Here is an 18,417-nt window from a genome sequence, read left to right as displayed (position 1 = left end):
GAGACACTGAAAAAAAAAAAAAAAAGATTTTAAAAACAAATTGCCAAATATATTTAAATATTTAGTCATTTTTATATATATTTATATATTTAAAGAAATATATAAATTTAAAAAAATGTGACCTGTGCTTTCATAAAAATATCCAGAAATATTCACTAACAGTCCCGTGATCATTACATTAGTACCAGTTATGATATCAAACTATGTGACAGGTTTATTAGAAATCCTTCAGCAAAGCACCCTCATTAGCATACGTTGTCAGTGCTGTTTTATCACCATTCCCACAGATGGTCCTGTTTAAGTCAGCAGCCATACAACAAAATGTTTGTCCTCAGTGTTGGGGATTCTGTTACGAGTGGAAATTGTTTAATCCATGAAAAAATTGCAGGGCATGTATATCAAAGAGGGTAGACTGTGCTGAATTTATAATCGTTTTAAACCTTTACATGAAGGTGTGACAACAGCAGAAGTTGTTTTCTCTAGGAGGAATGTGAGCAACTTAGAGCAAAGATTAGTGCACAGCACACTATAGAAATGTCATTCTGAACTGCCAAAAGAGACATTCTTTCCACCAAATGAACTACTTAAAGCACATTTCCCATTACACAGTGTTTGTACATGGTTAGGACTGTTAGTATTATTGCATCAAACGGAGCTGAAAAGAAAATGAGTAGCAGCCTCTTGGCTTGCTGCAGCAGAGGGAGAAGAGCAACTCTGTGCATTGATGCTGATGAGTACATGGAAAAGAGAGCCAGTGAGGGGAAAAGAAGCGAGGGGTTGGAGTAGTTGGCAGGCACTGAATGTCCAACTCCTTCACATCACCCTCCATCACACTCTGTATCTCTGCTCACAGGATGTGGAGCTTCTTTTCTGAACTCTCTGCATTGGAAAAGATGTGGCAAGTGGTGAAGCCAATACCCTAACATTTCATCAGGGAATTTATCCTTGAGTCACATAAGGTTGGTTTAGTTGATACAGCGTCTTTCCACTTTAACTATTTCCCTCACAACTTTCCCAAGCACTTTTATTTTTTTTTACTATTTTAACAGATGGCAATTGGCACCAATAAAATCAAATAACTTAATCAATGTTCAGACCAACTTGAGCCCTGCATTCTTTTGAATGAAGCCAGTCCATCAACACTGCTGAGGTGCCAATTCCAAATTACATTTATGGTCAACTCTGTGTGGTAACAGGAGTTTTGATTAACTGTTCAGTATCATATTTCTCCCATTTATAGCAACAATGCATGCACCGTACGGATTTAGACCCTATCCTGATCAGTTATTTGGGTGGAAAGGTCCTCCTTTTTTAATTGCTGTCACTGTATTTACATCCTGTGACAGGAGTAGAGTAACTAGCGCTGCTGTACCAGACACACATTCAGGGAAGACCCTGAACCAGGAGGGGTGGGTTTATATAACACAGGATAACTGTCAGCTTGTCCTTAATATTTCCCACACCTGCTTGGACTTAAATGTTTTAGCTTACTCCAAAATGACCTGTATTCGTCTCCATCACAGTTCTCTCTGTAGTCCGTTGACTTTCTATGCTGCCTCAACATTTTACTGAGCATTTTAAGTGGGTTTCTCGCTAGGATTTCCTCTTTAATTACAATCCTGCAGATACATGTTGTACACCTGTTTGCCTTTAAACTAAGATTTTCTCTGAAGATGCCAGTCTGTATCTTTTTTTTTATCATTGTTGGTTGACCATGTTATTGTCTTGTGAAGCACTTTGTGTTTTATAAATAGTTATTATTTTAAAAGGCCACTGCTCTGCCTTAAGTAATAAGTGCAAACAAACTTAAGTTATTTTCCTTTAAAACTGGCTATATATTGTTTTTGTACATAGATTACGTGTTAGGGAAGACTGTAGTTGTAGTGGGTTGCCTTGGTGATTCATTGTCATTGCGGTTATGTGTAATTAGCCAACAGTGTGTCCCGAAAAGGAAAAACAAGTGCGTAGCTGCAAGCCCCCCACCCAGCATTTAAATCTGGGTAAACAATGATTTATTCTGATGACCAGCCTCGATTTAAAATGAAATGGTTGGTACACCCCTAATGATTTGTGTTGGTCAATAAATCACTTTCCAGGTAACATTTTCTCTCTTTCTCTCTTACTCTCCTACTCACTAACACATTCCTAGTTCTTGTGCACAGATAGGCAGAGCTCCAGTTTCCCCCTCTCTGTGCCCTGTCCTCAGTGGGCAGCCTGCCAATGTCTGTGCCCAGTTAACAGCGCAGTGCTGGGAACCCCAAGGCCCCAAGCAGGTGTCAACCTCCTGCTCAGCCAAAGGAGCTGAGAGAGGAACACAAAGGGCTCAAAGAGACCTGCCAGCATGGTCACCGTCTTAAATATCCCAGGCCAGTGTGACCACTCCTCTAAATCTCTCAGCAGTATAGGTTAGCTGCCAGTTTGCTCTTTCTGCTACTGTAACACTGACTCTCAAAGCAGTTTGAAGCTTTTTTTTAAAGCTTTGCCCTTGATGGGGCTCAGAGTGGTAAGATTGATAGAGGGATGTATCTAGTTTGAGGCTTTTATTTAGGCAGTGTGCAGCTATAGGAAGCAAGCCAAAAACAGAGAAATGTAGTCTGTCCAGTGTTTTTTCTTTTTCATGGATTCAGTATTATCTCCTACATTCACATTGTGCCTATGTCACTCCCTTTTTTCCTCCCTGTCTCTGTTTAAGAGATTCTCCTGCCGTCATGAGACAGTTTCTGGATCATCTTTTATGTGATGCTTCCAGACCTAGATCTCATGGGCTTGTGTGATCTTTGAAAACACTGGCTTGGCTCAAGGCTAAGCTGCCCTGGCATTTAGATTGGCGAGACTGTAAAAGAACTGGATGAGAGGGAGAAGTGATGCTTTTCTCTCTTCTTTGCTCTTCTCTCTCTCTCTCTCTCTCTCTCTCTTTGTGTGTGTGTGTTCATTGTCGCCCACTCTGCAGTGGTGATGATGTGATGGGGGAGGTGGGTGGTGGAGAGGCGTGGAGACTACCCTCATCTTCAGCAAACAATAGGTCCTTGTGTGTATGACCCACTCTTTAGCAGAGTGGAGTCCATGGCTCTGACTGAATCTGGGATGGAATTCCATCTTTGCCAGATTTAGTTGGTGAAAACCCTCACAAATACTCCTGGTATTAGGAGGGTCATACCTCTGGGGTAATTTATTCCTATTTACAACCACATCAATAACGAATTATCGTTTTCTCTAGTTGTGGTGGCCCTCATTGATTGTCTGAACGTGCTGTGCTACATGATATATCTCCCCCTCGGCTGGGTAACTGATTACTAACCTATATTTGAGTAGGATGAGCGACAGTGGTGCTACTAGGTCACTAAAAAGGGGTTGACAATGATTTATTTTTCTTGTTGTCGCAGTTGTTCTGTAATTTTGGTTAGAAAATTTTAAATGAAGACAAATGACCTAATTTAAAAAAGAAAAAACACTACATTTTCTCTGTGAGATCCTATCTTGTATATCATTTCTATTCACTTGGACTTCCTTGAGCCACTTTAAATGAACACAGTTCCTTTCAGTAACTTGAATGCCTGTTAAATCCACATTACTGTGTCATGAGAGAGCGATGAGGGAGACTGCCTGTTGGTTTCTGTGAGAGAAAAGTTTTGTTATCTCAATCCTCATCTTACAAGACATCCGATAACCTTTTATCCCCTTATTTGCCTCGCCGGCCCACCCATTTTGCGGAGGTGTGCTGCGGGTATTTAAGCTTCTTTTGAGCACGTTGTAGAAAACCAGAATTACCTGATCTACACCAGATCACTTTACTTCCTCAGAGAACTGCATGCAGCTGACTGACCAGAGCCACCTGGCCTTCAGAGTCCTCTTTGATAATATTAAAAAAATAACTTCAGTTGTGTTAAACGGGAGAAAAGTCAGGGTACAAAGCTGCAGTTGTGCTGACACGTCCCATTCTGCCCCTTTCACATGATTGGATCAAGAGACAGGAAGCATTTGAGTCTTACAATTGAATGACGTCAATTAATCACTTTGTGAGTTAAATCCATTTCATTGTTGATGTTATTAACAAATCGAAAGGTTATCACTCTTCTGTCCATGTTAGAATGAATTTAGTTGATGGTCATGAAAATTGACCTAAAGATTATTTTTCATGTGCCCTGCATTGCAGTAAATTTGGCAAACCTTGCACGTATTACAAGCAGGATTGAGAACAGATTTAGAGATTTATTTTAATATTTTACTAAAGCTTTAAAGCATGATCTTTTTTCCCTCCCAGCATTTCTGCTGACCTGAAACCGGCAACTGGAAAGATGTTTTTTTTCAACCAGAGAATATCACATAATTTTAATCAAAATTACTGACTGAAAGTACAAACATATTAACTACAGTGATTGAATCTTCTCTATTTGAGTGGCATCTCTTCCAAAATAAAATGCACAGCATTTCAAGATAGTCATGTAGCCTACTCGTCCTAAATTTTTATTGTGACAACTGTGGCATTGTTTTGTATTTTATAACCTGTCACGATTAATACGCAGAAATGCTTCCTCAAATAGCACAGAGCAGCATAATGGAGTCCTTGTCACAAACATCCTGACATGAATGTACAAGGAGAGAGCTGTTGAAAGGCAAAAAGATCCCAGTGCTTCACAAATTGGATAAATGGAAAACGACACCTGCTTCTGATAAGAGCTGATGGCTACCAGGAATGCTGTCGTCATTGTCATCATCACCCGAGGCAAACGGATACACCTATTATATGTCTCAACAATAGTGCAGCGCAGAATAATACGTTTTCAAAAAAACAGATTTTTCTTAAGCCTGACGTGGTAAGTTGTTGCATACCAACGCACATACCAACAATCAACTGAAGTGGTGTGTGTGTGTGTGTGTGTGTGTGTGTGTGTGTGTGTGTGTGTGTGTGGTGTGTCTGTGTGGTGTTGTGTTTGTTGTGTGTGTGTGTGTGTGTGTGTGTGTGTGTGTGTGTGTGTTGTGTGTGTGTGTGGTGTGTGTGTTGTGTGTGTGTGTGTGTGTGTGTGTGTGTGTGGTGTGTGTGTGTGTTGTGTGGTGTGTGTGTGTGTGTGTGTGTGTGTGTGTGTGTGTGTGTGTGTGTGTGTGTGTGTGTGTGTGGCTGGTGTTTTTCTGCCACTGTAAGTCGTGTTAGTTCAGGCCGTCATGTGCTGCAGCCCTCTCTCTCTTTCCCCCTCACTGCCCCCAGTCTGATTCTTCATTCACATGGAACTTCACACCCATCTGTTTTCCTGCTTTATTTAACATTTCTGAAATGAAAAAGTTCCAAAAGCAACCAGTCATTTATTAGAGAGCCTTTAGGTGAACACTGTAATGAAAGGATGGAAATTTTAAATGTCAGTTGTTTCTGAACTCAGGTGAATAGTTTTCTTCCTTTTTTTTGCGGTGTGTTAAAAAATGACTGCTGATTCAAGCATGAAGGAGAGAGGACATGAGTAGCATTTGTTCCATGGTTTAATGTGGCGTTCTTAGCTGAATGAAGTTTACCCCATTTTCTTAAAATACCCATACAAATAAAGCACACACAAAAATATTTTACCACATACCAAAAAGATTTTCATCAACACCTAATCTGGAGATTATTTTCTCGATTTAATTGATGATTTATTTATCTTATATTTTTTTTTAAAAGCAGCGTGTGTGTGAAAAATGGCCATCACGGTTCTACGGTCCAAACACAAAGATATGAATTGACTGTTGTGTATATATGGCAAAGAATACTTTGCTGTTGTCATGTTTGCTTGAAAAACCAAAGCGATTAATTTTCTTTCCATTGACCAATTGATTAATATTTGCAGCTCTGTCTTCACATGAGAAATATCATCTCTGTTTCACAAATAAAATGTCACCAATGCTTTTTATGTTTTATTGTTCAATTTCTATCCCACATATCTTCTTCCATTGATTCAAATGTGTGTAATGGGCTTTACTAACCTTACTAAGTAAGCTATACCAAAGAGGATGAATCGGTCCTTTCAGCTTTCAGTATGAAGGAATTTGATTTGATGCCAGCCCCTTTTTAGTGTCTGTGCTGCGTGATAAGATCAGCCTGTGGGGAACTTGTTTATTTCCACATCCTTAAAAGAGGTCAGGTTTGACTGTTTTGCTTCTACTTTTTTTGCCTTGCAGAGGAAACTTCACAGTTCCGAAGTTATCAGAGTCTAATATGGGATTTGGTGTGTTGGGAGTGTTTCTGGGGCTGCTCCTAGAGGTCTCCACCCATGGACCCCACGCTGTGCCTCGAACCTCTTGGAGACACCAAGGTAAGCCTGGATATCGTTATATTTCTGGCAGATCTGTTAATTAACTGAAAGATAAAGAGATAGAGAGAAATGGGAAATTACGGTGTTACAGCAGCACACGTACATCAGTCACACAACACAGAATATAAACATAAATGAGATACTAGGAAAAAAAATATATACATACATACAACATACATGAAATAAGTAAACTGTATAAACTGTTTAAGGTTTTGACCATTCATTAGGTAAAAAGGCCAAACAGTTGCTAATAATGGCACAAGTGATCCTGTACTTCTTCTAATATTAATACAGAAAAGATATCAAATGCATTAAAGATTTTGGCTCTGGTAACTCTGAATTGCTGTTTGTCATTATTTTGCTTCTCTATTCAATCCATTTATAAATGTATCAGCTAATCAAATATTTAATATAGTAGTTGTTAAAGGTTTGTTTGTATATTTCTGTGTCCTTTTTGCCGTAAACCCCATACTCAGAAATCTAAACCGCTTGTGGTAAATGATCTTCTGAAACCCCTGGGCTGTTTTAAATCGAAAACGCGCTTGAGTCACCGAGAGTCTACAAGCCCTCGGTTTAAGGAAGTCCCACGTAATAGTCTGACTTGGTATTTATGAGTTTACACAATCTTAAAACAAGAAACAAGAGCCATTAACGTAAGGTTCAGTAGCTCCACTAGCAATGCAACTGAACTGAGCCTTCTTACTATATAGATATAGACATTGAGATATAGATATACAGAACTCTTTCAACTTAAGTTTCACAATAGATAGTTAGGGGACACCTGTTTTCTCAGGCTAACCTCAGTCTCACCACAGGTTTCAAGTTAGAGCGCTCAGGCGTCCGGTGGAAGTTCTGTTTGCATGCCTCCATTTACATAAATAGCTCCAGTAACTATGTGAGAACCAGCGCAGCTCACCCCTTAACAAAGTTTTCTCCACTCACTGTGGCACAGTCACTGTTTCAGTCAATCAGTGAGGGTATTTGCTTTCATCATTGTGGTGTTTATGTCCAGGCACCTGCAACCCGAACCTACTTGCACCTGGCATAACCAAAGACTGCCAGACACAAGCGCTCCACTGCATTTGCCATCAATCACAACACTGAGTATAACAAGAGACACGCTCACTCAGAGAGGCGGAAATGTGTCTCTAACATCTTCGTTTGAGAATTATATATCGAGCAGGCATGTAATAACCACCTGATTAATGTGTGGTGGAGTTTGGTGATAATTCTCTGTGGGTTTATCACTGCAAGTGACTCTTTTCACATTACATACCATTGTTACTGTAAAAAATATTTATTATGGCAGCTTTGATTCAATTCTTAATACCGTTAAATACACATTTTAAGGAAAATGTTTTCCGAATGTTAAATGAACGTTTTTCAATGGTTTTGTGCTCAGATTTAGATCTGATGGAGTTTTCAGAGCCTGCGATCTTCAACTACTCCACGCTGTTGCTGAGTGAGGATAGGGATGCGCTGTATGTGGGAGCCAGGGAGGCCATCTTTGAACTCAGCAAGAAGAACGTGACGGTCAAACACAACAAGGTATCAAAACACGAATAAGATTTGTGAAAACCAGAGAAAATTAAAATAGTAAAAATTGAATTCTGATTTTCTTTTTTTTGTTGTTTTTAACCATTTTAAGGTTCAGTGGACAGTTGCAGAAAATCACATGTTGATGTGCACTCAAAAAGGAAAATCAAGAGAGGTCTGTTTAATAATTGTTTATTACTATTACTCGTTTTTGGGAAATAAATAGTCTATTAAGAAATATCAGTGTGTTCTAATTTGTTTCTTGATTGTTGCTTTCCAGAGGGATTGTCTAAACTACATTCGAGTGCTCCAAGTCGTAGACGACAAGCAGCTGTATGTCTGCGGCACGCACGCCTTTCAACCTCAGTGTGACCACTTGGTAGGTTCATGCTCATGGCCACAAATAAACATGTGCTTGGCCTCGCCAATCATCGCGGCAACCTTTAACTGAAATTTAATCCTGAACTTTCTTCAGAACCTCGCTGACTTTTCGTTGGGTGGTCGGCCTGAAGATGGCCGGGGAAAGTGCTCTTTTGACCCGTCACAAAGCTTTACTACCGTCATGGTTGGTGAGTTGAGGCCAGTTTTATTTCGTTTCACAATGCGCTCTTTTGGTTGTCAACCCCACTGTAAAAATGCATAATAATCCGCAATCTGTTATTTTTTGGGAGGCAAAATGGAGTCGCTGGACAACAAATTACTTTTGTTTTATTATTCCCTGTTTTTCTATCAGATGGAGAGCTGTACTCGGGGACAGCTTATAACTTCTTAGGCAGTGAACCGATTATATCCAGGTACTCTCCATCCCAGTCCCTGCTGAGGACAGAGTACTCCACATCATGGCTCAATGGTGAGTTGGGACAATATGTGACAAGTGAACATCTTGAATAAAGTAATGGATGAAATGACATGTTGTGCCTGGTAGAGATGCCCCGAGCCGAACCTAAGGATCGGCATCTGGGCCGAGCAAGACTTGTTTTACTGGATCAGTATTGGCTCAAATGAAAACGCATCATAATCTGATCCTTTCTTTACTCCACCATGTTCATCCACCTCAACCTGCTAGTGTTGCAGCGCTGCCCTCTTTTTAAGACATCCTATTGTGCGAGCATTTTGCTCACACATGCAAGTGAAAATTACAGTGTGACAATGTGTAAAATGATTTGGTCACACTGATATTAGTGACTTGGAGTTCAGACGCTGAGAGGTCGACTAATTACACAGATTTTGCTCTTTCTCGTTAGCAAAGAGCAGTGTACAAAACATTCAGGTAATAGCTTCTCATTTGCATCTGCCGCTGACTGTTGCTTTCACCAAATACAATTGCAAACGTTGCCAGCAGAAGGTCGTATCAGCTGTTGCTAATTCAATTTAATTCTTTGAGCAACTTGATATCAGGCCAGCATTAAATTATTTAACTTTTTTTATTTATTTTATTTGTTCAAAATAAGTTTCTAAAGCTTTCTAAACACAATGAGGCTTTTTACAGTAGCACATCAATCCTCCTATTCTTTCTTAACCGATGCCTTTCTCTCCCTCTTTCTCCACCCTGCTTTTTTTTTGCAGAGCCCAGTTTTGTATTTGCTGATGTGATTAGTGAAGGGAGTAACAGAGTAGATGGCGAGGACGATAAAATCTACTACTTCTTCACCGAGGTGTCAGTGGAGTATGAATTCTTTGGCAAGCTGCTCATCCCCCGAGTGGCACGCGTCTGTAAGGTCAGTACACGTCATGTACCATCTGCACTCACCAGCAGCAACCCTCTTTAGCCCCAATCCACCTGCTGTCGGTGTGTGCATGTCCTTCTCCCTCCTTCCGTTATCTTATGTCTCTTCTCCTGATCTGACCCAAACAGAGCATTTGGTCTCTAAAACTACCTGTTTCTACAGCTAACGGTAGTGTACATTACATAACTGTGCACAAAGAGATCTTTTTTTTCACTTCCCAAAAGGCTCTACCATGTTGTTTTGTTTTTGTATGAGACAATATGTAGAAAGTTTAGCTTTGTACCAAACTTCAACAGACTATCTCTCCCCGTACATCATAATTATCACACTGTCTGTTTGAAGAACAAAAAAAATGAATAATGCAAAATAAAAGATTGTTGAAATAAAAGAATGTTTTAGTGAGCAGCTGTTCAGGCATTATTCACAAGTCTGTTACATCTGACGTTTCCATCCCATATCACCACTGATGGCCAAAACTGAACTCCTAGAAAGGATCAATTAGTAATAAACTGTGATACAATTTATATGTTTTTGTAAAAGCCAGGAGACTAATTTGAAAGAAGACACAGCAGTTATTTACATTATCTCATCATTAATTATATATCAGACTTTGATTAACATTAATTACAAAGAGCGCTGTGCTTCACTGTCTTTTCTTTAACCAATGTTCAATTTTAGTGTCTTTTAAGGAGAATATTAACTGTGAACAATAGATATTAACCAAAAAACTATATTGACTGGGCAAAAGTTCTGCCAAGCACTTGCAGCACTTTGTGCTTTTTAAGCGAATCTCCCAGGGGAAAATACACCCTTGCATGCATTCTTACGTCTGCCATCGCCCATTTCCTCTGCCTCTGTCCCTCCACCGCCTAATGTGCTGTTAAACCTCTCTCCCACAGGGCGACCTCGGGGGGCAGCGCACTCTGCAGAAGAAATGGACGTCTTTCCTGAAAGCCAAGCTGGTGTGCTCCATGCCTGAGCTCAACTTTGTTTTCAATGTAGTACATGATGTCTTCATCCTGAAGGGGGCAAACTGGAGGGACACAGTCATCTACGGGGTCTTCACCTCCCAGTGGTCAGTGATTTGAAGATCTTGAGAAGGGTATCAGTAGGGGTCAGAAAGGGGAAAATGTCAATATAGTGCAGGTCCTTCAAATTCACTTATCTTCCCTTCCCGTCATTATTCTCTCCCCCCAGGGGTAACGTGGGCTTGTCAGCAGTGTGCGCTTACAACATGACAGCCGTGGAAGAAGTCTTTTCCAAGGGCAAGTACATGCAGAAGGCCACAGTGGAGCAGTCCCACACCAAGTGGGTCCGGTACAACGGCATCACTCCTTCTCCACGTCCTGGAGCAGTGAGTACCTTTAACACAGCTCCAATAATGAAGACCTGAGCTCAGTTTAGTGTAAATGCTTGGCAAACTATCCAGGAAAGGCTTTATTGTGTAATGAAAATGCAGATGTAAAAAGAAAATGACTACATAGGAAAGATATCCGTTTATTCCAGTTCTTGTCTCGTGTTGTTTTTCATAGACGGACGGGTGTGAACATACTTATAATACATATTTAATGTGTCCTGCCTGCCCTTTTCCTCCACCAGTGTATTAACAACCAAATGCGACGGCAGAACATCAGCAGCTCTCTCCACCTGCCAGACAAGACCCTTCAGTTTGTCAAGGACCACCCCCTGCTAGAGGACCCCGTCCTGCCCATCGGCAACAGGCCTCGCCTCATCACCAAAGATGTCAACTACACTCAGATCGTTGTGGAGAGGGTCCGTGCACTCGATGGAAACATTTACGACGTCATCTTCACTGGAACAGGTAAGAACACATTAGTTATTAATAAACATTTCGAATTTAGACTGGTATAAATAAGGCTTTCCATATCTGAGTTACTGACTTATAAGTACTCTTGCCCCAGTACAATGTGTATTTTATCCAAGCTGTTGTTGGACATTTTTCATTGTACAGTTTAAAATAATTGTTAAATATTTAAAAGCCATGTCTCAACACACAAGAATTGTGGTTAATGTCTGTTTACAACACCAATGAAAGCTGGCATAGACGGAGAACAATACGGGATGTACTGATGATTCAGTACATCCCGTATTGTCATATTTTGTTTTTAAAAGGCTGAACTGGCTCCTCCCTTGGCTGGATGATTGACATTGGACCATTCTCACCTTTTTAGATAAGGGAGTCGTGCACAAGTCAGTGGTGTATGAAGGAGAAGTGCACATTGTGGAGGAGATCCAGCTCCTGAAGAACTCTGAGTCCATCAAGAACCTGCTGCTGTCCTCTGAGGTCAGTGGGTCCACTCTAACGCATACTAACTGTACGAAGAGACACCTGTAGCACAAGAATTAGAAAATGTGTTTTGAGCTCAGCAGATATACACTGCACATAGACAGGCAGTCTGTCTATATGTTGGTGTACAGCACTCAGTTGCCAGTTTAATTGATAAAATGTGTAGTTTAAAAACAGTTGCAGTCTTACACAACAGACATGCTAATGTTCAGTTTTTGTTGAAGTGTTAATTCAACTGTGTGATCATTTTGGAGGGTGTCGTTTGTGGTGTTGTTAAACTGTGAGGCATTACACAGAGAGGTGTTTTGTAGTCAAGTCTCACACACAGTGTGTGTGTGTGTGTGTGTGTGTGTGTGTGTGTGTGTGTGTGTGTGTGTGTGTGTGTGTGTGTGTGTGTGTGTGTGTGTGTGTGTGTGTGTGTGTGTGTGTGTGTGTGTGTGTGTGTGTGTGTGTGTGTGTGTGTGTGTGTGTGTGTGTGTGTGTTTACTCTGCTGTGAAAAAACTCACGATAGGAATTTACCAAGAAGAGGGCATGAACGGCATTCGGCATGTTACTGTGGCATGTTTATGGTTGTCTGAAGTTTGTATTATGGACTTTTGCAGACAACAATTGTGCTGATTTTCCTTTTTTAAAGTGATGTATAGACTAGTGTATGGTTAAGGACCTAGTCAGATTCCAGAGTGATCTGTAAATGTATTTCTTATGTAACGCACTCTTTCTTTGGCATATTTACATGAACAACCTTGTGTTTCCATAGACACGATCCCTGTATGCTGGTTCAGACTCGGGTGTAGTCCAATCACCCACAGCCTTCTGTGGCCGGTATATGTCCTGCGAGGACTGTGTCCTGGCTCGAGACCCATACTGTGCGTGGGACCTTCACACTGCCTGTGTCAATATCTTTGATGCCCCCAGCCAACGGCTTAGGTAATCTTATTTTATTTTCCTTCATACCTGTACCCGCTCATGTATTTACACTGGAATTGAAACCAAAGCCACCATCGAGATGCGTCTTTACTGATACTCTATCCAGTTTGACCTGCTATACTGCCTCATTTGTGCATGGACATATTTTAGATAGCTATGAAAATAATGCTTTGTTTTTTCAGGAAGCTAATCCAGAGCCTGAATGGTGACGCAGACAAGTGTCCTTCAGGTAGGGTTCAACATGTTCACATATGGCCTGATAACACGTAATTTAATGTAAAACCCCTGCATACTGATTATCCTAATAACATGAATGCTGTGTGCCAAAGGCTACATTTGAGTTGAGCTTAATGAATATCATATATCACAATTCTACATGTAAGATAGGTTGTATGATTGCCCTCCGCTGGACATGTGTTCTGAGGAGGATACACTAAGCCTCTCACTTGGCCCAAAAGTCATTACTTTTTCTGTTTTTTTTCTAGTAGCGTCAGGCCGGTCTCTGAAGGACTACCAGCGTGTGACAGTGAAACTAGGGAGCTCTGCTGAGCTGCCGTGCCTGGTACGCTCCAACCTAGCCCAGGTGTTGTGGAAATCCAACGGCTCGGTGCTCACCGAGGCCTCACGCTTCCACCTTGTAGGCGAAAACGGCCTCCTTATTTACAGCGTTGCTCCAGAGGATCAAGGTCACTATGAGTGCTGGTCAGTGGAATGGGCCCCCGCTGCTGGGAAGAACTTTAGCCGGCTCCTGGCTGGATATGTCCTCACTCTGGACCTCCCGCCCAGAGCCCCGCACCAGGCAGGCCACGTGACCACCCTCGGCAGCCAGGAGAAATCTAGCACACATGCAGCTGAAGGTAATGGTAAGACAGACCGAGTCCTACTAACGTCGGCCCTTGCCCCTCCCAGCTTCACAGCCACAGTCCAGTTCACCTCTCCACCCCAAACTGACTCATCACTAACTCCGCCGCCCAGCAGCACAATCAAGTTCCTATCAAAGCAGCGTCTTCCCCTGAGCTCCAACGCTCCGCGTCCCGACAGCCAGGACCCAGCGGCAGAGTATTTGCAGCACAGCAACAGCATTGCCCTCCTCTTCCTCTTCCTCCTGTTTTTCCTCCTCTTCCTGACCGCGTTGGCATACAACTGCTACATGCAGTATCTTCCAGCTCCCTGTCTGCGGCTGCGAGCTGCTCTCTTGGGCAGTCACAAGAGCGCCGATCAGACGGAGTATCGGGCCTGTGAGGAAGGTCTAATGATGGAGGCATCTGCACCTGAAAAAAATAACATGAAGGAGCAGCCGACGCAGAACGGCAGCCAAACAACTCAAAATCTCCGGGCTCTCCGTGACACCGGGTATGAGACTGAGCCGGAGTGTGGCAACGGTCAAATCCCCTCCCACACTTTTGGAGACGACAGCCTGTCCCAGGAGAAACCCTTTGATGTGGAATGTGAATCTCAGCCCATCCAGTTTGCAGATGCAGATTAACCTTACTGCTAGCCAGAAGCTTTCGTTTCTCTCAGCATAGAGACTATTTTATAGGGGATCAACACTCATGCTGCATCTTCCCACAACTTATAAGTCAAAATGGTTTCCTCCTATCTAAAAAGTATGTTCAGTGTACAGTATCACACAATGTTTAATCATCACAAGGCTTAAGCCAGGCGTTTTTTCGTAGAGATTTAACTCCTGATGTAGGGCTTATGATGATAAGGCAAGAACTGTATTCACAGAAGCTGCACTCTCTCAGCTTAGTCCAGCAAGAAAAGCTATTTCTTAAATTCCAAATTGGAAACATTGTTTACCAAATTGGTAAGTTACCCTGGTGTTTTCCAAATTGGAGTCGTGTTTTGTAAAGCCTGGGTGAAATATAATCTCTTGAAGCTTTTGCATCTTTTTTTTTCTTCTCTCAAAGTAACGTGTCGGCTGTTGGACTTGGGTAAATGCTTCAACATTACAGTAATTTCTCAGGGAAGATTTGCTCAGTACGTTAAAGCCTAGCTTTGTTGTACAGTGTTGCCATCTGCAGCACCTGGTATGTGGGACTTAATCTCACCCAGTGATGGTCAGAAAAAAAACTGCAAGTGGCGACTTGCATGATAGAAAAGTGCTGGAATAAATCAAACCGTTGTCTTCTAGTGACAATGTTGAGTAGCTCTGCATTTCATTTGTTTCTTTTCTGTGAAGTTGACATTCCTACATGGATACCACTCTGATGGTACTGCGTATTAACCTCTACTAGTAATTTTTCCCTAATGTGATCTGATAACATAAATACGACGTGATGCTTGGAGATTTCAATCATTGGTTGTTCTTTTTCTAAAATAGCCTTGGAAGCGATCTTAAAATTAATTTTATTTTGTATTTTTAATGAAACTGTCAGTTTTAGATCCTTTTCAGATCATTATTATTTAAGATGAGTCACATCTGTGGTAATATTTTGTCTACTGTGTAAGTAGTTGTGATCTTTCTCATTGGTTTTTATTTTATTTATTGCAGCAGATTAGTTTGAAGATTCTAGCCCGTTAGTGTCCCTCTTGTCTGTTTTGCATGTCACCCCCGTGTTTAGATTTCCTATTTTCCTCAATACTCTTCTTTTTTTTTTTCTTTTTTTTTTCATCACTCCCTCCCTCACAGCCTCCTCTCCTGCCGACACTTCATCTTCTCTGTCTGGAAGTAGTACTCCCTCTGCCCTTCCTTCCTCCTCTTCTTCCTCTTCTTGTCCTTCCACTTCTTCCTCCACCAAGCCCCACAGTGTGGAGGCTGGGGAGGCAGAGGTGCGACTGTTGCCTCCCCTGCTGAAGGACCAGGCCTGGGGGGTTCATGCCCAGGAGGCCTTCCTGCTCTTCTGCCTGGCTTTGGGTGAGTGGTGTCTGTGACATTGACTCGGCTCACACCTCCAGAACTAAAAACCTTTCACTTTCTAACTCTCCTTTTTTCATTCACTCTCTCTCTCCTTTCTGCATGTTGCATGTTACCATGTCCCAAACAAAAACTAACCGTGTGTGTGTGTGTGTGTGTGTGTGTGTGTGTGTGTGTGTGTGTGTGTGTGTGTGTGTGTGTGTGTGTGTGTGCGCGCGTGTGTGCGCGTGTGTGCGCGTGTGTGCGCGTGTGTGCGTGTGCCTGCGTGTGCCTGCGTGTGTCTGGATTGTTTAAAACAAGCCAGCCCTTTGCTTCAAGGTGTGGGATTCACAGAGAACTGTGCATCTCTATTTTAGGTGTCTGGTAAGCTAACTGTATTACGATTCAATATTAAACTGTCAGCCTCTCAGTGATCCGGTTGTCTCACAATTCTCAATTATACACTGATAAAAGGTACCGTTTTGTGTATAGTATTATATGTAACAGCAGTCGGACATGAAACCTGTACAATTTTAAAGTGGATCCTTTTTTTATCCAGGGTGTTATTGTAGGCTCAAATGTCTTGCAAATCAATACAATCTGGATCTTTTTTGTGCCTGTAAACAAGTGTAAATATATTTGTATATATGGAAAATACCATTTGAGGATGTACATAAATAGGGGGGGGAAGTTTTGGGACTATTGCTCTTGGTAGGGAGGCTAAATAAATCTTGTTGAATGTTTTCAACACTGGCTTGTTGTCTTACATTTTTTTTTTTCTTTTTTTAAGCAATGTGAACTCATTAGGGATAATAATGGCAAAAAACTAAAACTACTGATGAGGCCCGAACATTAGAACATACACTCATTGCATATACTGAAAATATTTACAGAAAAATGTTAATCATACTTGTGATGACTTCAAATTTTATATATACTGTACATGCATACTGTATGCTATGTAAACTACTTACAACTCAGTGAATCTGGGTTGATCAGTCACTCTGCCTGAGAGCAGGCGTTATACATATACGTTTGCACTGCATGTATATTCAGTCACACCTCAAACTGTTCATTGGAACTTGAACACCACATGGACCTATCAAAGGCAAGTAATTCCCTTTCATGTACAGTGTGTCTATAAGGCGTGTCTCGGCCATCAGAGGGGTCAACATGAAGTCCTATTCTGTCCCTCAGGTCCCAGTGATGTCCACATCCACTGGCTAATAAATGGGCACAGTCTGGACACCCCCATAATGGAGTACCGCCGGCCGCTGGGTCAGAGTAAGGTACTAGTGAGCAGCTGGCTCCGAGAGGGGCCGCTGATCAAGGACGCCCATTACAAGTGTGTCGCTGAGGCCAGCACGGGAAATGACGTGTCAGAGCTGGACCTCCGCCTCACTATTGGAGGTATCTGGACCGGATGCTTGTATGGCTGAGGAAAAAATGTCCAGTGTGTAGAATATTATGGTTCTGTCTTCCTTGACAATATGTGTATTAAAACTTAGTATGTCAAAACAATGTGAGATATATTGTAAGTAATGCATGTAGAGAAGTAATGGGAGTGCTTGGGATTGCCGCTGCCATTATTTCCATTAAAGACGTTGTTATTTGACAGATGAGGAGAGCATCCCATCCAGGGATTTGAACCAATGGAGAAGTGCACTCACAGAGCATAAGCAACTGCTAAAAAGATGGGAAAAGGCCTGGGTAGGTCTACGTTTGTGCATGAGTGTGTTTTCTCCCAGCAGTTTTAACCTGCTATGCGTGTTTCAAATTAAGCGAGTGGTCTGAACTCTGCCAGTTTCTCCCCCCCCACCCCACCCTAAGAGGTACTAGAGTAGTTCAAAGTCCAGATGAATTGGGGCAAATGGTTAGGGACACAACGCTAAAGTCAGCTGTTTTTATATTCCATGAAACAAACCGTTTTAGTGTAATAAATAATATCTTTTTATTCTTTTTTTCTAAATGAGGTGTTTGATTAAGGTTTGAAAAAAAGGTGAAATGCACTTATTCAGCTAATTTACTAGCTGTCCCTGCAGCTTGTTTGTTAACTAATTTTAGCCATCCCATTTAACTGCATTACATTTAACCACATTTTCTGTTCCACATGATCCATTAACCACATTTAGCTAATTGTGTTGAAGATACGGAAACACTTAATGGGATTACTAAAGGGTACTTCTAAAGATATATTCTGCACACACGTCTTGTGACATTTTTCACTAAATATACGGTTTCTTTTTTTGGGAGCATGTCATGAGATCTACTGATAGGACCATGTCGCTTTAAGTGTGGATGAATTTGTTCTACTTGCATGCATCAAGTTTGACATAAAAAAACAAAACATGCGAGCTTCCTCATACCAGCCTAACTTCAGAATGATATTCAGATTGAAGTACCATTTTGTTTCATTATTACTTGATAACTGATACAACCTGAAATGTGAGCAGCAATTCAGAGGTCAGGAACCAAGCTAGTTTAACTTCCTTTATTAACATTTCATACATTTTTACGTCCTCTACTTGAATAGTACAGCTCTGTTTTTTTCCCTCCACAGGAAAGCTGTGATGGCCACTGAGCTCTGTGAAGACGTCATGAGCTTCACTTGTGTTGGCTGTATCTGGTTGTGAACATGGTCCTCATCCCAGGTGGACCTCACCGTTTGACACTGAAACATAAACCGATGAATGCAATGTCTTCGTGTCATATCTTATGTAGGAGTTTGAGGCAGCGTGTGGCAAAGATTTCACAACACCTGGCTTGTGAAGGGGGGCTCACCTGGCTGTGAGGATTGTGTT

General features: G+C 41.6%; 1 protein-coding gene across 5 annotated transcripts in view; it reads left to right on the top strand.

The window, feature by feature from the left end:
* Nucleotides 1-18,411, top strand: part of sema4d (sema domain, immunoglobulin domain (Ig), transmembrane domain (TM) and short cytoplasmic domain, (semaphorin) 4D) — a gene marked incomplete at its 5' end in the record, with an annotated part of 42,385 nt that extends 23,974 nt beyond the window's left edge. The window contains 18 exon segments of one of the 5 annotated variants that reach the window (XM_032539902.1): nt 6,145-6,278; nt 7,681-7,826; nt 7,927-7,989; nt 8,095-8,193; nt 8,290-8,383; nt 8,548-8,664; nt 9,381-9,532; nt 10,441-10,616; nt 10,739-10,895; nt 11,141-11,363; nt 11,734-11,846; nt 12,608-12,777; nt 12,960-13,006; nt 13,263-13,634; nt 15,413-15,637; nt 16,814-17,026; nt 17,235-17,326; nt 18,177-18,411. In XM_032539902.1, coding sequence (XP_032395793.1) covers nt 6,145-6,278; nt 7,681-7,826; nt 7,927-7,989; nt 8,095-8,193; nt 8,290-8,383; nt 8,548-8,664; nt 9,381-9,532; nt 10,441-10,616; nt 10,739-10,895; nt 11,141-11,363; nt 11,734-11,846; nt 12,608-12,777; nt 12,960-13,006; nt 13,263-13,634; nt 15,413-15,637; nt 16,814-17,026; nt 17,235-17,326; nt 18,177-18,197 — 2,614 coding nt within the window. In that variant the 3' untranslated portion in view covers nt 18,198-18,411. 5 annotated transcript variants of the gene reach the window in all.
* Nucleotides 18,412-18,417: the final 6 nt, after the last annotated feature.

Source organism: Etheostoma spectabile, chromosome 16 (genome assembly GCF_008692095.1).
Source record: "Etheostoma spectabile isolate EspeVRDwgs_2016 chromosome 16, UIUC_Espe_1.0, whole genome shotgun sequence".
Taxonomy (NCBI): domain Eukaryota; kingdom Metazoa; phylum Chordata; class Actinopteri; order Perciformes; family Percidae; genus Etheostoma; species Etheostoma spectabile.
Note: the sequence above shows the minus strand (reverse complement) of the source record. Positions and strands in the feature narration are given on the sequence as shown.